At 37.1% G+C, this 22655-nt stretch overlaps 1 protein-coding gene across 1 annotated transcript in view; it reads left to right on the forward strand.

Annotated features, from left to right (window-relative positions):
- Positions 1 to 5432, forward strand: part of LOC306876125 (interleukin-10 receptor subunit beta-like) — a 48910-nt gene extending 43478 nt beyond the window's left edge. The window contains exons 5-8 of the mRNA XM_079427080.1: positions 2300 to 2454; positions 3922 to 4063; positions 4219 to 4373; positions 4459 to 5432. Coding sequence (XP_079283206.1) covers positions 2300 to 2454; positions 3922 to 4063; positions 4219 to 4373; positions 4459 to 4725 — 719 coding nt within the window. The 3' untranslated portion in view covers positions 4726 to 5432. The remainder of the gene's footprint in view (positions 1 to 2299; positions 2455 to 3921; positions 4064 to 4218; positions 4374 to 4458) is intronic.
- Positions 5433 to 22655: the final 17223 nt, after the last annotated feature.

Here is a 22655-nt window from a genome sequence, read left to right on the forward strand (position 1 = left end):
AATTTAGGTGCATCATATACAGTACAAGGTCATAGAAAGTCTTAAATACCTTAAATGGTATAATAAAGTGAAGCGATAAAATGACGTGACGTGTAGCCAAATTTGTGCTTTGCATTTAAACATTTGAAGTCATACTGGAACATTCAAATCTGCGCTGCTGCTGACACAGAGAGAGCAATTACTTCTTAGGTACGAAACAGCTTCTCAGACAGTATTACAATCATTTATATCATCACAGAAATATAGATATAAACACTGATGCCAATGTTAGCGTTCAAAATAGAGCATGTCATCTTTTGAAAGCATTCTGCTTTTAATATCTGAACAATTAATGCAACAGGACACAGCTGATCACTTACAAAGACCTGTGAGGCAACTGTTCCAATACTTATGCTCACATCAGATAGTTGGATGAACTCTAAAAGTGCTGATCTTCTTAGCTGGTAAATCATCTATGTTGAAACACCCAATAATAAAAACACACACAAAAAAACACATATATATATATATATATATATATATATATATATATATATATATATATATATTTGTTTTATATATACAGTGGTGTGAAAAAGTGTTGGCCCCCTCCTGATTGTTTATTTTTTATTGCATGTTTGTCACAATTTAATGTTTCAGATCATCAAACAAATTTAAATATTAATCAAAGATAACACAAGTAAACACAACATGCAGTTTTTAAATGAAGGAAAAACAAAATCCAAACCCACACTGCGCTGTGTGAAAAAGTGTTTGCCCCCCCCCCCCTTAAAACCTAACTGTGGTTTATCACACTTGAGTTCAGTTTCTATAGCCACACCCAGGCTTGATTACTGCCACTCCTGTTCGCAATCAAGAAATCACTTAAATAGGACCTACCTGACAAAGTGAAGTAGACCAAAAGATCCTCAAAAGCTACACATCATGTTGAGATCCAAAGAAATTCAAGAACAAATGAGAAAGAAAGTAATTGAGATCTATCAGTCTGGAAAAGGTTATAAAGCCATTTCTAAAGCTTTGGGACTCCAGCGAACCACAGTGAGAGCCATTATCCACAAATTGTAAAAACATGGAACAGTGGTGAACTTTCTCAGGAATGGCCAGCCGACCAAAATTACCCCAAGAGCGCAGCGACGACTCACCCAAGAGGTCACAAAAGACCCCACAACAACATCTAAAGAACTGCAGGCCTCACTTGCCTCAGTTAAGGTCAGTGTTCATAACTCCACCATAAGAAAGAGACTGGGCAAAAATGGCCTGCATGGCAGAGTTCCAAGATGAAAACCGCTGCTGAGCAAAAAGAACAAAGGCTCGTCTCAGTTTTGCCAGAAAACATCTCGATGATCCCCAAGACTTTTGGGGAAATACTCTGTGGACTGACGAGAGAAAAGTTTAACTTTTTGGAAGGTGTGTGTCTCATTACATCTGCCGTAAAAGTAACACAGCATTTCAGAAAAAGAACATCATACCAGCAGTAAAATATGGTGGTGGTGGTGGTAGTGTGATGGTCTGGGGCTGTTTTGCTGCTTCAGGACCTGGAAGACTTGCTGTGATAAATGGAACCAAGAATTCAGCTGTCTACCAAAAAATCCTGAAGGGCAATGTCTGGCCATCTTTTCGTGACCTCAAGCTGAAGCGAACTTGGGTTCTGCAGCAGGACAATGATCAAAAACACACCAGCAAATCCACCTCTGAATGGCTGAAGAAAAACAAAATGAAGACTTGGGAGTGGCCTAGTCAAAGTCCTGACCTGAATCCTATTGAGATGCTGTGGCATGTTCATGCTCGAAAACCCTCCAATGTGGCTGAATTACAACAATTCTGCCAAAATTCCTCCACAGCGCTGTAACAGACTCATTGCAAGTTATCGCAAACATTTGATTGCAGTTGTTGCTGCTAAGGGTGGCCCAACCAGTTATTAGGTTTAGGGGGCAAGCACTTTTTCACGCAGGGTCATGTGGGTTTGGATTTTGTTTTCCCTTCATAATAAAAAACTTAATTCAAAAACTGCATGTTGTGTTTACTTGTGTTATCTTTGATTCATATTTAAATTAGTTTGATGATCTGAAACATTAAAGTGTGACAAACATGCAAAAAAATTAAAAAAATCAGGAAGGGGGCCAACACTTTTTCACACCACTGTATATATTTACAGCATTTCAGCATAAGGCTTCAACGATACAAAATGTGAAAGGTGTGTGTGTGTGGGGGGTGGGGGGTCTGAATACTTCCTAATAATCATAGTTAGCATTTTGTCTCATTCGGTTTTATTATATGTGTATGTGTTTTGTGTCTGCAGCTGAGATTAGCGCTCCTCATGTAGAACTGAGAAGCAGAAAAGGACAAACAGAAGTTGATATCACTGATCCTCCTATGAAAAAAAAGAATTTGAGGGATGTCTTTGGAAATATTTCCTACCTCATTCGTTTCTGGAAAAATGGAGAAACAAAAAAGGTAATGAATGCATTGACGTCTTGACGTTTTTGGGCCTCGAAGCGAAACCACCCTTTGGGGCCCCACAACACACCATTCAGCCTGTACTCTACTGCAAAAAAAAAAACGACTCACACCCCCCCCCCCCCCCCCCCCCCCCCCCCCCACACCCACCACCAGAATATTGTTAATTTAATTTAATGTTCAACATTTATCACAGTTTGTCACATCACTTAACAGCAGTAATTAACAAAGTTCAGGCTCAATCTTTTCTCCTCGTGATCATCTTTTCATGTTTTGTAACAGTTGAGTATGAGTCCCTCAACTGTCCTCACACTTAGTTTTGGAAAAGATAAAAATATACAGAAAATGCTGGAAATGCAGGTAACAACACAGTGATAAAGGGATAGTTCACCCAAAAATGAAAATTCAGTCATTAATTACTCACCCTCATGTCGTTCCAAACCCATAAGACCTTTGTTCATCTTCAGAACATAAACTAAGATATTTTAACTGAAATCTTCCAAGAGCAAGAAATGTAGGAAGTATGTCGGTAAAACAGTCCATGTGACATCAGTAGTTCCACCATAATTTTACGAAGCTATGAAAATACCTTTTGTGCGCAAAGAAGACAAATATATATTTTTTTCAACAATTCTTCTCCTCTGCAGGACAGCCAGTCAATTCATAAAGTAATCAGCTGTCATGTTGGAGTAATGAATTCAGTGTATTGAAGCCTCTCCTGCAGTGACATCCACTGCACACACTTGCCTCCTGTCTGTGGTGCCCAGCTATGACTCTAAAGGCTGTTTAAAATCCTGCCATGCCACAATAGTGCCACTTAAATAGTTTTTCCATTAAATCACATGGTAACACTTTAGAATTGGGAACACTTATCAACTATTAACTACGACTTTTCCCTCAATAAACTCCTAATTTGTTGCTTATTAATAGTTAGTAAGGTAGATGTTAAATTTAGATTTTGGATAGGATTAGAGATGTAGAATAAGGTCATGTAGAATAAGGCATTAATATGTGCTTAATTACTACAACATTAGCAACTAGTTAAGAGACCCTAAAATAAAGTGTTACCAATCACATTATATTTGTCCCAAATCTTTGTTAACGTACACAATGACTTTACCCTAGACTGGAAGGTTATTATTGGGAGTTTATTGGGACATCTGACTATTACACCAACTGGGACTTTAATGACATTGCATTTTAAATACATAAATTTTAACATGGAGATGATCCCCACTTTGCTGCTATAGCAGCTTCCACTATTCTTGGAAGGCTTTCCACTAGATTTTTGTAGTTTTTCTGTGGGAATTGCCATGGAAACCCATTATGTGAAGCTCCTGTTGCAGTTTCCAATCTGAACACACATCTCCCTTCAAAAGCAAACAAGACATTTATTTTGGTTATGTCCGTTATATCATCAGGACATTTCCTACTTAATGTGTTTTTGTTTTTTATTCTCAACAGGAAGAACTAATAAGACAGCAGAACAGAGTTATGTTACCAGGACTGGAGCCTCTTGTAAACTACTGTGTTGAAGTAGAGATTTTGTATTTGAACAATACAAGTGAGACCAGCAACATCACCTGTTTAACCAACAGCCCCAGCAGTAAGCAACCAGCTTGTATTTGTACATTTGTACTGTTGATGCTGCATGTTTATATATTTATGTTTGTGATGTCGTACACATTTACTGAATGTTTTGTTGTGATGATTTAACCTTTAATCTCAACATCCTGTATTGTTCTGTTTTTGTCTGCTCAGATGAAGTAGAGCCCTGGCTTAAAGTAGTTGTGCTCCTGGTCAGTTTTTTGGTGGTGTTAGTTGCTGTTGTCCTGATCTTTCTGGCTGTGTGGTTTGGCTACAAAGGATGCAGAATTATTTTCCCTCATGCTGTCCTGTCAGATGAACTACAAAAGGTAATGAAAGAATAAGAGAGGCAAAGAATAATGAACTGTTTTCTGTTACTGATTACTGACTTTCTCTCTGGCTGTTCTCTTAAAGTTTTTGTCACAACGCCTCCAGTCTTCAATACCTCCGGCCATGCAGGAGAGCATGCCGGTGAACGAGCACTTTTGTGAGCTGGAGATATTGCACAAGGAGCCAAACAGTTCTCTGGACAGTCAGCAGATAGAAGGACCAATCAGGATTCAGACACATAAGAACGAGAGTTGTATAGGAGCCGATGTAAAACAGAACAGTGAGGAGAAATCTGAAATGATAATCACAACAGAACAGAAGCCCTTGCTTGCTGAAATGAGACTGTGGTAATACTGTATCATAATCATTTATTTTATTAAAAAAAAAAAAAAAAAAAGGACAATCTATTACAGTTAAATATGTCAGCTAGGGCTGGGCTGACAGTGTTTTTGTTTGTATTTATTCAATCTTCATTTTAATGAACCGATATTGATTCTTAAATCCCAAGAATCTATTTTTTATATATGCTGTTTTTCAGTTGATGTATGAACAAAGCGATACACTAAACATTAGCTTTGTTACAAAGTCCCAGCTTTCAAATTCTGCCAATCGTATAGCAAAATTAAAACAATTAATGGTGTATTGGCACTGCTTAATTTAGCACAATAGACTGATGTATCCGCCTCAGTTTGGCAGCATGGAGCACACGTGAACCGATCATCTCTTTCTTGCAAAAAATAAATGTTCTGTAACAGGCAGATATTTTATGCTGTTCATAACAACTAAAGTTTCCCTTCACAAAAATTCAAAACAAAAAAAAGTAACAAACATGTCCGTAGCCAGACAAAGGGGGAGGGTTTTATCCATCTCTACCTTTCCACCATGTTGTTTCTAGACTAAATGGGGGAGCAAAAATATGTCCTGTCATTTTTACTTTCTGTAAAAAATTATTTTTTTTTTGTTTTAAATAAAACAAGGATTATCATGCTTAGTTCAGATGTTGCTTGCAGTATCTTTGTAATTATTTGTACTTTTTCAATACAAAAATTTTACAACCCGAATTCCGGAAATGTCGGGACATTTTTTTTATTTTTTTATTTCAATAAAATGAAAACTAAAAGAATTTCAAATCACATGAGCTAATATATTATTCACAATAGAACATTGATAACATAACAAATGTTTAAACTGAGAAACTTAACAATTTTATGCACAAAATGAGCTCATTTCAAATTTGATGCCTGCTACAGGTCTCAAAATAGTTGGGACGGGTGCATGTTTACCATTGTGTAGCATCTCCTCTTCTTTTCAAAATAGTTTGAAGATGTCTGGGCATCGAGGTTATGAGTTTCTGAAGTTTTGGTGTTGGAATTTTGTCCCATTCTTGCCTGATATAGGTTTCCAGCTGCAGAAGAGTTCGAGGTCATCTTTGATGTGTTTTTCATTTAATGATGCGCCAAATGTTTTCTATAGGTGAAAGATCTGGACTGCAGGCAGGCCAATTCAGCACCCGGACTCTTCTACTTTGAAGCCATGCTGTTGTAATAGCGTTAGTATGTGGTTTTGCATTGTCCTCCAGAAATACACAAGGCCTTCCCTGAAATAGATGTCATCTGGAGTGGAGCATATGTTGCTCTAAAAGCTTTATATACCTTTCTATACCTTTAGAAAGGTACAGTCAGGTCCATAAATATTGGGACATCGACACAATTCTAACATTTTTGGCTCTATACACCACCACAATGGATTTCAAATGAAACGAACAAGATGTGCTTTAACTGCAGACTGTCAGCTTTAATTTGAGGGTATTTACATCCAAATCAGGTGAACGGTGTAGGAATTACAACAGTTTGCATATGTGCCTCCCACTTGTTAAGGGACCAAAAGTAATGGGACAGAATAATAATCATAAATCAAACTTTCACTTTTTAATACTTGGTTGCAAATCCTTTGCAGTCAATTACAGCCTGAAGTCTGGAACGCATAGACATCACCAGACGCTGGGTTTCATCCCTGGTGATGCTCTGCCAGGCCTCTACTGCAACCGTCTTCAGTTCCTGCTTGTTCTTGGGGCATTTTCCCTTCAGTTTTGTCTTCAGCAAGTGAAATGCATGCTCAATTCAGGTCAGGTGATTGACTTGGCCATTGCATAACAGTCCACTTCTTTCCCTTCAAAAACTCTTTGGTTGCTTTTGCAGTATGCTTTCGGTCATTGTCCATCTGCACTGTGAAGCGCCGTCCAGTGAGTTCTGAAGCATTAGGCTGAATATGAGCAGATAATATTGCCCGAAACACTTCAGAATTCATCCTGCTGCTTTTGTCAGCAGTCACATCATCAATAAATACAAGAGAACCAGTTCCACTGGCAGCCATACATGCCCACGCCATGACACTACCACCACCATGCTTCACTGATGAGGTGGTATGCTTAGGATCATGAGCAGTTCCTTTCCTTCTCCATACTCTTCTCTTCCCATCACTCTGGTACAAGTTGATCTTGGTCTCATCTGTCCATAGGATGTTGTTCCAGAACTGTGAAGGCTTTCTTAGATGTCATTTGGCAAACTCTAATCTGGCCTTCCTGTTTTTGAGGCTCACCAATGGTTTACATCTTGTGGTGAACCCTCTGTATTCACTCTGGTGAAGTCTTCTCTTGATTGTTGACTTTGACACACATACACCTACCTCCTGGAGAGTGTTCTTGATCTGGCCAACTGTTGTGAAGGGTGTTTTCTTCACCAGGGAAAGAATTCTTCGGTCATCCACCACAGTTGTTTTCCGTGGTCTTCCGGGTCTTTTGGTGTTGCTGAGCTCACCGGTGCGTTCCTTCTTTTTAAGAATGTTCCAAACAGTTGTTTTGGCCACGCCTAATGTTTTTGCTATCTCTCTGATGGGTTTGTTTTGTTTTTTCAGCCTAATGATGGCTTGCGTCACTGATAGTGACAGCTCTTTGGATCTCATCTTGACAGTTGACAGCAACAGATTCCAAATGCAAATAGCACACTTCAAATTAACTCTGGACCTTTTATCTGCTCATTGTAATTGGGATAATGAGGGAATAACACACACCTGGCCATGGAACAGCTGAGAAGCCAATTGTCCCATTACTTTTGGTCCCTTAACAAGTGGGAGGCACATATGCAAACTGTGGTAATTCCTACACCGTTCACCTGATTTGGATGTAAATACCCTCAAATTAAAGCTGACAGTCTGCAGTTAAAGCACATCTTGTTCGATTCATTTTAAATCCATTGTGGTGGTGTATAGAGCCAAAAATGTTAGAATTGTGTCGATGTCCCAATATTTATTGACCTGACTGTATATATTCATAGTGCCTTCCAAAACATGCAAGCTGCCTATACCGTATCCACTTATGCACCCCCATACCATCAGGGATGCTGGCTTTTGAACTGAATACTGATAACACGCTGGAAGGTCTCCCTCCTCTTTAGCCCGGAGGACATGGCATCTGTGATTTCCAACAAGAATGTCAAATTCGGACTTGTCTGACCATAGAACACTTTTCCACTTTGAAACAGTCCATTTTAAATGATCTTTGGTCCACAGGACATGACGGCGCTTCTGGACCATGTTCAAATATGGCTTCCTTTTTGCATGAGCTTTAGTTGGCGTCTGCAGATGGCACGGCGGATTGTGTTTACCAACAGCGGTTTCTGGAAGTATTCCTGGGCCCATTTAGTAATGTCAATGACAGACGACGCTGAATGACTCATCGGCATGATTCTGAGGGCCTGAAGGGCACGGGCATCCAGCAAAAGTTTTCAGCCTTATGCCTTACGCACAGAGATTTCTCCAGTTTCTCTGAATCTTTTTATGATGTTATGCACTGTAGATGATGTTGTTTTTAACTTTTCACTTGGGTGGACCGCTCCTGTTTGCCAGATCTGGGCCAAAAGCAAGCCATAGCAATGCCACATGTCAGCCAAGAGCAAAGAAATAAACCACACTGGACCTTTTCGAAACCACAAAATCTTCATATATTAATTATAGAGACCTTTCAGGTTATCTAAGCTTGTTAAGCAAAATCACTGAATGAAAGAAGAGAACAGAAAAAAAAGAGACAAACAGAGACTCATGAACTACAACTGACTTAAAGGTGCCATAGAATGCATTGATACAGTATTTTAAATTGTTCTCTGATATCCACACAGAAGGTATGTGGCTTAGGTAAGGGCAAAAAATCTCCAGAAACGATTTTACATGTCCATTTACAACCCTAGGATTTCTCCCTAGAATGAAACGGTCTGTTATTGGCTTATTTGGCACGGTCATGAATAATAATGAGCTCTGCTCTGATTGGCTGTTTCACAGTGCTGCTCAATGTTGAGCTCTGCTCTGATTGGCTGTTTCACAGTACGGCTCATCAGCAAGAAGGAAGCACAGGGAGGAAAATATATATTTAAATACTTTCTCTCGCAGTTATATCGTCGGGTAATTATACTGTATTATAAAACGCGGGCATCAGGGAGCCGTTATTAATATGCGAGGCATTGAAACTGCTTTTGAACGATCCATCGATCGCGTTACAGTTTCACTTTCAAGAGACGCGATCACACAAACTATGTTTACATTATGGAGCAACAGTACTTACCACACATTTCACAAGATCAGATGCTTGTCAGTGTCAGATTGACAGGATCTGTAAGTCATTCGCCATCATCCTCATCTCTCCTTACTGAGAGTGAAATCTTATGTACTGTAACAGGCTAGCGCTAGCAAGGAGCTAACCATGTCCCTTTAGTGGCTCGCGTTATTTGCTTTCTGTGCCTTTCTGAATACAGACACCAACCCATCCCTGCACTTCACACCCCCTGCACGGCCTGGAACATAAAATTTATTTTGTTATTTTCGCTGTTGTCCGCGCTTGTTTATTTACAATACCTGCAGAGCTTCTGATGGTTCGGCCGGCTTAGAACAAGGGCGGGTTTATGCAAATGTTGGGGGCGTAGTGATCCCGACTGTTGCGTCACAGTCGGTGTTATGTTCTGATTCGCCTGTTTTTCAGTGGTCTTTTTTAATCACGAGATTTACATATGAAGGAGGAAACTATGGTGTTTGAGGCTCACTGTATGTCATTTCCATGTACAGAACTGTTATTATTTAAATATGCCAGGGTAAAGACAGTTTTTCATTCTATGGCACCTTTAAGCTACAGCCTTAAGTCAAGTCATGTCACCTTTATTTATGACGAGGATTAAACAACTCCACAAACAGCATTACCAGCTTCACTTATTACTAACCAGACTGACTTTGTTTCTGTCAGATGTCTACAGAAGTTCTTATTGAGAATTAAAATAAATCTAATGTTTGTTTCATTTGAAGTCACTGTAATGGTGATTGGGGTTTCCATTAGCTGGGCACTTAACTCCTAATATTAATCATTTGTCTTCTTTGACAGTGTGCTTGAGTCATTTGCAGTACATGGTAGTTTGCAGTTGATGGTTTCACAATTATCATGTAATGGCCTGATTCATTGAAATCATTTGAATCCCGAAGCTGTGCAATTTAATGCTTTCACAATACAAACCCTGTGTTATTACAACATGAGCTGCAACATCAGTTTGAAGATATAAAAAAAAAGAACCGTGCTGACACACACAAACAGCAATCAGCATATGAATCTCAACTAATCAGCTAATCAAACTAATATTCAGCTAATCGGATCAATTCTGGACATCACAAAAAGCTACTAAAAGACACAATAAAAAAACAGCAAAAAATACAAAACAAATACACGAACCAAAGTTAGAATTAAAGAAAATATTAGGACAATTCAACTGCATAATTTATTCATGCTGTGATGCATACTGGAAATTTTGTTCTATGGAACCAAGCATGCATTGCAACGTTACACTTTTTATTGTCACCATTGTTGAGGTTCATGTGTTGATTTATGATGACTTTGTGTGTTATTGGAGCTTAACTTATTGTGCTGTTTTTTTCTTTTATCTTTAACTGGTTCTGCAATACTGTTGATTTTATATCAACAATAGCTGACTATCATCACCTGATCTCATTTTGTCTTTATTTGCTACTGCAAATGTGTTTGAGAAACACACCATCACAATATCCAGCAAAAATAAACTAATTGTAATATGAGTTAAGAGCCCAATTAATGATCACCATTATGGTGACTTCAAATGAAACAAACAATAGATTTAAACCCCTGTTAAAACTCAATAAATTCAAATTCAAATTCAAATTTTATTTGTCACATACATATACATACATAGTACGACATGTAGTGAAATGTATTGTACGACTGTCCAACAAAATTAAGAACCTCTAACAGAAATAAAGTCAGTCTGGTTAGTAATAATTGAAGCTGGTAATGCTGTTTGTGGAATTGTTTAATCCTCCTCTACTGAGATCTTCAGAGATTTAATGTCTTTTATCTTCAGCTGAATTCATCTAAGGCTGTGGCTTAAGTCAGCTATAGTTCTTGGGTTTCTGTTTGTCTCTTTTTTTCAGTTCTCTTCTTTCCTTCAGTGATTTTGCTTGTTAACAAGCTTAGACAAGCTGAGAGGACTCTATAAATAATATATGAAGATTTTGTGGCTCAGAAAAGGTCCAGTGTGGTTTATTTATTTGCTCTTGGCTGACATGTGGCATTGCTATGGTTTGCTTTTGGCCCAGATCTGGCAAACAAGAGCGGTCCACCCAAGTGGGCGCTATGTGGGCCAGATCATCATTCCACGTGCCAGATTTGGGCCGACAATATGTTGCTATCTGGGAACTTTCTGATTTCTCCTTTTAATTCAGATCTGACGTGGTTCCATGTTTAAGTATGATGGAACAATTTGCTTTATTGTGTGAGGTTTAAATCACCAAAAGAAACCACAAAAAACCAAAGGCCTTTAAAGAAGAAAGCCATGTTCAACAGTATCAAAAACATTGCCAAAGAGCTAATAATAAAATAAAACTATTTGCGTTACCCAAATAAAAATAATCGAATATATACTAATCTTGTATAATTTGAAATGTGCCTGTTTTTAATAAAACTTGACCGAGTTTCATCAATAACATACTTTTATCAATGAAATAAAAACAATAGACACTTCTATCATTAAAATAAAACACTTTTTTATTCCTTTAGCAAATGCAGAAGCAATTCATTTATACATTTATAATCACCTTTAAAAAGACTAATTGGTTGCCAGTTATTAATAATAAACCTTTTTAGGCTTAAAAACTAAGGTAATTGCCCTTTGAGTGATAGATGATGGGAAGCTGGAATTAGATTTTTTGGGAATTAGAAGAAAAGGGGTTAGAAGAAAAGTCAAGTCACCTTTTATTTATATAGCGCTTTTAACAATACAGATTGTGTCAAAGCACTTAACAGTATCAAATTGGAGGATAGAGTGTCAGTAATGTATAAAAATAAGATTAAACACTTAATTTTCAGTTAAAGGCATTTCATTATTGAATTCAGAGATGTCCCTGTCTAGCTCAGTTTAGTTTAAATAGTATCTGTGAAATCAAATTGATGATAATCGCTAGAAATCAAGTGTCCCCAACTGAGCAAGACAGAGGCAACAGTGGCAAGGAACCAAAACTCCCTCTGTGACAGAATGGAGAAAAAAACCTTGGGAGAAACCAGGCTCAGTCGGGGGGCCAGTTCCCCTCTGGCCAGGATATTATTGTTTATTTATTGTTTTAATTAAAATTTTAAATGTAAAAATGTATTATATTTATATTTTTATATTGTTGCAATTTCTAACAATAATAGTATTACATAGGTATTTTATTATATTTTTAGTTTTATTGTATTTTTAGTCGAGGTCTTCACAGGGATATGTCCCCGGGGCTCATCCAGATGTCCGGCCTCCGCCGATGTTCAGGGCCGCAGACATCATCTCTCGGCGCCGATCCACCATCTGATCCGGACACGGACTGAGAAACAGAATAAGAAAGAAACGGACAAATATTAGCCTAGATGCAGTGTTGGGGAGTAGTTAACTACAAGTAGCGACGCTACTAACTTAACTACATTTTTCAGTAGCTTGGCAGTAGCTCAGTTGCTTTTTAAACAGTGTAGCTTTTCCAGTAGCTAACTACTTTTTGCAGCAAGTAGCGGTGTAGCGCGAGCAAAAGCTACATTGCATTTTGTCGAGCCTGCGCGAATCAGCGCGATGCAAGGATATTCTTCTTGTTAGATTACAAACTAATTTTTTGCCATTACCGCCACCTGTTGTTTAATCACGCATCTTGCGGCTAACGGTTCACTGACGTACAGAAGTGGGTTGACACACCCATATTATCCATGATGGAGCAAGACGTGGAGGATTTGGAGGATGGAGAAACAACTAACGTTAATTACCCATGGCCTTATTTGTCCAAGTTCATGTCTCTCAAAGAAACGACAAGTAAAGGTTACACTTTTGTATGCAATCTTTGCAAACCAAAGTTTAAAACGCTGTCTACGTCAAAGACCTCAAGCACAAATTTAAGGACGCACATACAGGTGAGTAATGGCCATATTAAATATATTAATTATCCTGCTTTATTGCTCTCTATGTATTTTTGAGAAAATGTTCTACATGCAATTTACGTTGGATGTATATTTTGTTCTTGCAATGTTGTATTTGTTGCAATTTTGCACTTTTGACAAACAGTCTGAGATATTTGAGTGTTGTGTGTAATAAAACAATACTCTTTGAAATCATAATTGTATTGCATTGTTTTAAACACTAAATATTTTACTTAAAACATTCCTCAGACACTTATTCAGTTATTTATAATATACGTTGTTCAAAAAAATCAAAAGTAGTTTCAATGTAGCTAGCTACTTTTTGATAGTAACTTGTAGTGTAGCTAACTACTTTTCCAAAAGGGTAGCTTGACTGTAGTTTAACTACTTTAACTTACGAGTAGCTTGTAGCTTGTCAAACTACAGTTTCAGAGTAGCTTCCCCAACACTGCCTAGATGTCATTCTTTTTGTCTATATTGTTTCTTTGCTGTCATGTTTACTTGTTTATACTGCTTTGTGGCCGTAGTCATCAAGAGCTGAGGTATAATTTTGGCCTCAGTGAAGCTTTCTTTGATGCTTTTTTTTTGTGATTTTATCACTCTGTTTTGCCCAACTTGCTTTTCATATATAAATGTATCAACTTAAATTGTCTTCCTTTTATCCAATCACAAGTTTTCCAATTGTTTTTATTTTTATTCTGCTTGCGCATTCCCATTAAAATATTGCTCATTTGTTGCGATGAAACAGATAAAATAATAGAGAAGGCAGCTTGCAGATTAAAACATTGGGTTCTGATTTATTACTCTCTGTTGAGTACCAGAATATAATTTGGATGATGGCATTCCAATTTTAAGTTTCATCTCTTGTTGCATAGGCAAACAAAAAGACATCCCTTGTTCTGAAAATGAAACCATTTCAGAACAAGGGATGTCATTCCTCGTCTACACTGTCGATATCATTTCCCTGACAAGTACGTGGTTTCGTCTAATTCTCAACCCACTGGATCCGGTCTCCAGTCTAACAATATCCCAACAAACACATTTACGTTGTGGCAACGTCGCTGCCACGTTCCATTTTTACTGTGGCAACATTTGCTGTCTACGTGCTGGCGACATTGTAGCAACGTTGAATTGTAAGACGCGAAAGGGCTGTAGCAACGTTGTTGCGCGACATTCAGCAACTGCCAGACGACGTTCCGACCACATTTATTTTTAAGCCAGATTATTAATATTATATTACCTTTTCGTCATCTTATTTTAATTTTTTTTTGTTGTTGTTGTTGTTGTTGTTGTGAATCTCTTAATTATCACACAAGATGAATATGTAACGCTTTTTTAAATACTGGTAATCATTAATTGTTCTTTTTAACGGAAAACCTGCTATGAAACTTTCAAGAGGAAAAATGCCATACAAGTTCATATAATCCAACTTTATTAAAACATTGCATACATATAATTACACTACCAAAACATACACTTAAAAAAAAAAAAGTACGTTAATATAGATTTTAATTATATTTAGCTCAAATATAATAGAGTACAAATAAAAAAAGCATAAAAAGGGCATTTGAGAACATTTGCTGAACAAAAGACAAGCAGCTGAGACAGTCAGCAGGTCACCAGCCGATGAGGTGGACTCGGGACAGGAGAAAACAGCGGACAGGGGAGTGCAGATGAGAAGGTCGGTAGACATCAACAGTCCAATAAAGATAAACAAATCCAGAGGGAAGGGCAAGCACAGAAACCAGTCAACAGACACAAGTCAAAAGCAGGCAGACAGTCCGGGGACAGAGAATGATAGGCGGCAGGCACAGGTAAAACTGGGCAGAGAACAAGACGGAGCAAAATCAAATAGTAAGCCTCCGATACAGGAGGACACAAATAGGATCTTGATACGACAGGACAGGCCACATGTCTAGCATGAGCAGACAGAAGAAATTAATAATCTAAAACGAAAATAGTAAAAACGAAACAGAGCACACTATAGCAGAGAAATGGAAAAACTTTACAATACGGTGACACTATATGCATTAATTGATGCTTAACTAATGCACAGATAGACATGAGTTAATCTATCACAAAGAACTAAACTTTAGGTCCTTATATTAACAGGATAGTACAGGTATGAAAGAAAAAGATAGTGAGAAAAGTGTAGGGTGACATAAGCCAGGTTTGAGCTCCAGTCATATGAACAGAAATGCTAGGCTACTTTACCCATAAGGCTGAGTCTCTGAATACTTACTTAAAATTATGAGAAGAGGTCCAATGAACCATTTTGTAAATGTGGAGTAACTGACCGCTGTACAATTAAACGTCAAACTTAGTGTCATGTCAATATCAGCTGTACAGAACATTAAAGCAATATTAAAAATCTCACACTTGGTTTTTAGTTTGGATTAATTTAGAGTATATGAAAAACATTGATTTGCACTTAACTGTAGCCTTGAGACTTTGAGGGAAGGGGGGGAAAAGTACTTAACCAGGGCTGGACAGTAATAATAAAATACCCGTCTTGGAGTATATCGTCAAAAACAGTCAGTTATGTCATAATTGAAAGTAAAAAGTTGAGAAAAATTATATATGTAACAATATATTGGATGCATGCACATCTAAAGTGACCTCACTGCTGTCAGTGTACTTGATGTTGATACAAAAAAACAAAACAAAAAAAACACTCATTGCTCTTGACTGATTAACTTTTGTAGCTTTAATGATTCATCTATATTTAATTTAAACAGTGAGGAATATACAATGTTATAACATTTGATTATTCAATTTCTGTACCTGATCACCTACAAACCTAAAGCAGTGTTTAATAAGTATCTTTGTTCTATTTATTGTGCTTGTTTGTAATTTGTTATTTCACTTATATTTACCTTATATTTAACTAGTATCTTAATTTTTGCCATACGTTTATTTATGAGAATACAAGATAACAAGGATCAAAAACAACAATATAAACAGCAATTTTATTTTTGTGGCAGGGCCAGTGAAAATGGCTGGGCAAGAAAAAAGTATAACATATTATACATACACATTGTCAGTAATATTATTCATTGTAAAAATACTCACATTAGCCTTTCTCCTAACCAGACCTGGTGCATGTTTAAGGGTCTCTGCAATCTGGCTTTCAGCATCCATGCCAATAGACCCAGGTTGTGATTTCATTATTGCCCCTAAATGGTTTAAGTAATGTTTTTAGAGATGAACAAGTATACTTCAAATTTGAATAAACGGGTATTCATCCCATTTGTATTGCCAATCATGAAGAATTTTGTCACTATAATGCAGTGCCTCTTGATATTAAATCTATGATATTTGAAAATACAATAGAATGTATACAATAAAATATATGCAGATACTGTTGTTTTTTTCATACTTATAAGAACTCTTATTAATACTTATTAATATAAACGGAGAGTTCTTCAAGTCTCTTCTTCCCCTTCCTTCCTTTGAGGCTAAAGCATGACCAAACTTCTGAGGAAGTGATTTTTCTCATGATTCGCCGCACTGTCTCTCCATAGTTTGGTCCTCCAATGGTAGAAAGGTATTTAACCTGAATTTAATTTAAATTGAATTGTCAAATCCTATGCATACACACAGAACAGTTCAGCTGCAAATAAGAATGTCAAATTCTTAACTGTTTTTCTTTGGAGCTCTTCGTCCACCCTCAGCTTGTCCTCAAAGGAGAGCAAGTCAGGTAACTGACCAATAGATGGGATAGGATTCTCTGACCCTGTGTCTTCCTCTCTTGTCTGAAGTAGCCGCCGAAGCAAGAGAGAATGCTCTTCTTGTTTTGCAATTATTTTATCCAGTTTCATGAGGACATTTAACTGGAAATCTGTAATATAATATCAGTTTGTAATAACTTCTGATGGTTTGATATTTTATATATAAAAAACCTTTTATACATAAAGGTTTATATAAAATAGAAAACCTCGTATAAATATTATGGAGTTATTGATATTACGTACTGTTGTTTGGTGTACAATTTTGCCCATTTGAACTGAAGTCTGAAAACCGACCAAGTAAAAAAAAAAAAATCAAACACATACAGTACACATACAAAGAATATTTACTTAGAGGGATACTCCACTCAAAAATGTAAAAAGACTCATGACTTCATTTTTTCAAGATGAAAAGAAATGGTTCAAAAAATAAACAAATTGGTTACCCCAGTTGATGAATCATGTGTCCTGAAGCAAAGCACTTGCAATAAGTAGCACCCTCTATGCTTGCATCACTTCTCTTACATCAGTGGTTTATGGTTTAAGTTTAAAATACTAGTATTTTTGTCACATATGAATATCAGTTTGATTCAGAACATACTGATTCATCAACTGGGGTCATATGGATTAATGTTATGTTTGTTCAGTGTGTTTTTTTCACAAATCAACTTTTACATCCTATTTACTTGCTTTATATAGACTCACAAAAGGTGGATTCTTTTTCTAAAAATCTCAGTTTGTGTTCCACAAAAGGGAGAAATAAAGTCATACAACCCCAAATGAGAAAAAGAGAATTGAGAATCTAAAATTGAGAATCTGTGGTCTGTTAATTATCTTTGTTTTTTATTTAATTTACAAAAGCACAAAGAAAATAGTTATAATGCTTTCACTGACCAACTTAAATGCATTTTGTAAAAAAATAAATTTAGATTTTGATGGCTGCAATACAGTTAATACACAAATAATATGTAGAATATCCTAATTAAACTGTTGTGAAACAGCAAAGCTGGATCATGGCTCATCACAAAATTGCAAAATTTCTTTACATTTACAAAATACAATTAATTTTATTTTTTATTTATGTAGTCATTTAGCAGACACTTTTATCCAAAGTGACTTACACATGAGGACATTTCAGCAATCAAAACCAACAAAAGAGCAACAACTGTCCACTAGATGACAGTAGTAACAGATATAGGTAGTAGGTATATGGTAACAAGAAGAAGGGTTAGAATAAGGCCTAAGCCTGACCAAGGTGTCGGGGGCTTAAGAATAAAAGAGGCTACACGCAAGTTAATACATTTACTTGTCAGAGTGTTTATTTGACAAACACCACATGGTACCAGGAGTACAGATTTTAAAATTGGCTCACCAAGGACTCGCTGGTAATACCAGAGTCCCGAAAACCCAGGACCGCAACAGTTTTATTGGCCTAGGGTAAAACAAGATGTGGCTAATTATATACGGTCCTGTCATACATGTCAGTTTACCAGTAAACCCAATCAGAAAGTGTCAGTTACACCATTACAACCCATCTCTGTTGTGTATAATCCTTTTGACCATTTGATTATTGACTGTGTTGGCCCTCTGCCACGGTCTAGGGCTGGTCATCACTATCTTCTTACCATTATGTGCCAGACTACCCGTTATCCTGCAGCTTAACCATTAAGGCCTATCACCACTAAGTCTATTTTGAAGGCCCTCACTAACTTTATGTCCACCTTTGGTATTCCCAAAGTTATTCAGTCCGAACAGGGTTCATGTTTTATGTCGAAACAGTTTTCAAAAGCCCTGCATCAGTTACCCACAATATTTCTAGTGCATATCATCCACAGAGTCAGGGGGCTCTTGAAAGGTTTAATCAAACCTTGAAATCCCTTCTAAGATTGTATTGTGTAGAGCTCGATGGTGATTGGGAAGAGGGACTGCCGTGGATGTTACTGGCTATAAGTGAGGTGACTCAAGAAAGCATCGGCATTAGTCCAAACAAATTGGTGTTTGGGCATGTGGTAAGGGGACCCACTGCTGTTTTAGCTGATGAGTGGCATACCTCTAAGCCTCCTGACTAGGGACGGGTACTGAGAACCGGTATTTTTTTGGACCGGTACGTAATTGGGTCAATACCGGACTACCGGTAAGCTTCAGAAAAAACGATACTGTTATCGATACTTGCGTTGTTTTATCTCCCTATACTTCAATGTTAATATATAAATAAAAGATATGTCACTAAGCACAGAAAAGCCTTTTGAATCCCATCCTATTTTTTAATCCTAACTGCTTCCTTATTAATAGGCTACATTAAAAACCAGTTGGTTATCAGAAAATGTACCATTCAACATTATCCATACAACCAAATCCTGTAGGTCAGGGGTTCTCAAAGTCTACATTCAAAAGTCCAAATCTGAATTTTCATCAGTGAGTGCATTTATATGCACCTCTTAATGCGATTATAATGAGATTTTGACAATATTGCGATTAATCTTTACGTCATGTAAACGCAACACTTCGATCTATATAATGTGATTAAGATCATAATAGCAGCAAGCATAATTGTATTAACGTACGTCGATTTTAATCGAAATATACAGGCATGCAAACACCTTAATCGCAGTATTGACCCTCTGACCAAAGTGCGCATGCGCTTGTGACATACATGAATGATGTGACACGCACCTGTAATAATATGTAGATTAGAAATGATGGCGGGGAAGAAAACATCCATTCTGGAGAAAACACAACCAACATTAGCTGCCACCTCTGTTCCACTCATACCCTCATCCCGAAACAACGAGTAGAACGTGACGGCAGCGTATAGGCAAACAAATTCCTTCACATTTCTATGGCACCGAAAAAGCATAAAATACAGCCATACAAAATCATTATGCATTAGACGTAAATAAATTAACACCGGCCAGAATCCATCATTTGTGCTGTGCAGTGGGGTATGTGAATAATGGCAGTAAAAAATTAACCACAATTCTTAGCAAATAATAAAAATAATGGAAATTGCACGTAAACGGGAGTGAAGAGCTTGCTCTTGACATGTAAACATCATAATGCGATTAAATCCTTACTCTGATTATTGGAAATAATCGCATTATTCATGTAAACGTAGTCATTGTCAAAGGTCCAGACCAGAACAATTGGTTATTACAAAACTTGTTTTTAGTAAACATACATAACATGCATAACAAATCAACACTAATTTTTTGAAAAAATAAAGTGCCCTTTGCATTCAAAATACATTAATAACAAGTGCAAAATTGGCAAAACATTTAATTTAAGTGTCATCATTAGAGATCGACCGATATGGGTTTTTCTAGCGATTGATTCAAGATTCAAGATTTTTATTCGTCACATACACAATTATACAGAGTATAACCAGCAGTGAAATGTAAGTCAGGTCCGCTCCAAGGACAGTGCAATTGTATAGAATACAAATATCAAGAAAAAGAAAAGTTGAAAAAAAAATAAAAAGAATAAAATAAAAAATAAAAAAATATAAATATAAATGTGCAGGTCAGTATGTTGTTGACATTTACATTTATTCATTTAGCTGACGCTTTTATGCAAAGCGACTTACAATTGCTATATATATATACAATTGACATAAATAGTAATATAACAGGAATGTCCAAAAAAGTTGTACAGGGTATTTAAATAGCAGCAATATGAGGTAGAAAAAATTATGAATAGCTTTTTGATATAGTGATATTTACATGGAGTCAAGTGATGTTATGACACAGAGTTAGAGTTTAGGAACCTGATGGCCTGGGGGAAGAAGCTCCTCCTAAGTCTCTCAGTTTTTGCCAAAAACCAGATGGACGCAAAGTGAAGTCGGTTACCTTCTCAAAACAGTTCTGAAGATTTTTGTTTATGTTTGCTGACAGACACCAGTGTTTCCCACAGATTTGCAAATGCAAATTATTCTCTGCCAACAGCAGGCGCTGTTGGAGCGCAGATATAATGGTTTCCCCGGTAACAGCTGTAATCATATAAGCACTGTGCTCACAAACGCTACATTACAGGAAAGACGAAATGAAAACGACATCGACGAGCTGTTCTGAAAACGGTCAGTTCTTTTCAAAGATGCAATCATATAAAAACCCCTGCGCCACATTTTTATTTTGAAACGTGCAATGCACGTTTCAACCTTAGTATAAGCCTTTTGGAAAATCTAGCTATTTGTGCCGGTCAGTTTTGATAAAGTGATGGGCCACCACAAATAACTATTTATGGGAAAAACTTGGACACTGCTATAAGTCAAATGGTCATGTAAGTGATAACAACAACAACAAAAAATACTCATATTAGCAGTGAAATTTCACCAATTATGTCAAGGTCATACTCACTGGATGTCATGAGAACAAGTCAAGAAGGAAACATTTGAATATCTTGCCTTTGCTTTAATTTCGGACCATCTCCAAAAAGAGATAAAAAAAAACTAAACAAATGATTTAATAGTTTAACATGCGTTCATGAAAGTAGGAAATATAATTAGTACTCTTGAGATGCGAAATGGAGACTGGTCCGGATTGAATTCCCTCCGGGTCCAGATCCGGAGCGGAATCTGGACTTTGAGAAGCACTGCATGCAAGCTTTCTTAATGACCTATATCGTCTGGCCCTAATTACCACTTTCCCTGCAATGATATTTGAGACTGAAGTGTCCAAACACACAGTTAACCAAATATTAGTTTTATTAAACCACTTTGAAAATCATCCATAAAACCATAAAAGTGGTAAATTGGAAAATCACTATCATGGCAACTGGCTCATTATCAGTGTTGGGTGTAACGCGTTACTAAGTAACGCGTTTCTGTAATTAAATTACTTATCCACTGAAAAAGTAAAGTAAGGGATTACTGTTCATTTTTAGGTAATTTAATTACAGTTACTTATAAAGTACTTGCGTTACATACAGTAAATAATTTCAACAGTTCTAAAAGCAATATTGAATTTGAAATCTAAATTTACCGTCTAAAGATATTGAATGCAGCGGCTTTAACCCTCCGCGTGCGGGTGCGTTCACTTTCAGATTTTCCTAATTCACAGAGAAACCTTAAATACTCAAATCAGGGTCGGCACCAAGAGGGGGCATTCGCGGGCAGAGTTACGGTGCCCCCACTTTCCATCCTCTCCCCTTCTTGCTGAACGTGATCGTTTCGAAAGCGAAAGTGAAACCGGTAAAACAACGCACATAAGAAAGCGATTGCACGCTTTAGCGAGCGTCAGAAACTGCACGCAATCACAGATTGCACGCTTCCCATCCCACCCCGAACCCCCCCCCCCACCCCACCACCACCACCCGCCACACACACAAAACGTGATTTGTGCCCCCCCCCCCCCCCCCCCCCCCCCCCCCCCCAGAAATTCAAATGCCCCTCTGATGGAGGTGCCCTGGCGCCGGCTCTGACTCAGATACATATAAGACTAAAATCAATAGAATCTAAAAATCTTGAAGTGTCTACTTGACACTTGAACGAATTCAAATTAAAAACTAATGTTTCTGATTATGCAATCTGTATGAAACTAAAGCAAGGTACAGTCTTTCCCGTGTCTGAGCTCATTATATGCAGTCACCTGCGCGCATATGCCCTCACCTAGATACAAAAAAAGTAAAATATTAAGAAAGAAAAAAAATCATCTAATATTCATCATTTTTGAAAGAAGACCTGCTATGAGAAATTTACCTCATAAGAACAGCGCGATCTGACATTATTCAGCAGAGAAGATCATTTCTGTAATTTATTCTTTCCTACATTAGTTAACGTGTTATTTTGACATAAACCTGTACAGATTTTACTAGTTGGGGTTTTCCTGAACATCTTGCCAAACTGAAATGTATTGTTTAACTTTTAAGCCTTTTTGTTATTCAGATATTTTGCAGAGTATTTCTATTTGTTAACCAAAGGTGGTTACATTTTTTTCATAAAAATGTTTAAGTATTACAGTTGTTTTAAAGCTAAAAGGCTAAACTATTCTATGTTTGACTCGAATTGAAAGAATATAGAGTTTAATTTCTATTAAGGTTTATAGGGATTTTAAGATGTAGCCTAATTA

Source organism: Barbus barbus, assembly GCF_936440315.1.
Source record: "Barbus barbus genome assembly, chromosome: 10".
NCBI lineage: Eukaryota > Metazoa > Chordata > Actinopteri > Cypriniformes > Cyprinidae > Barbus > Barbus barbus.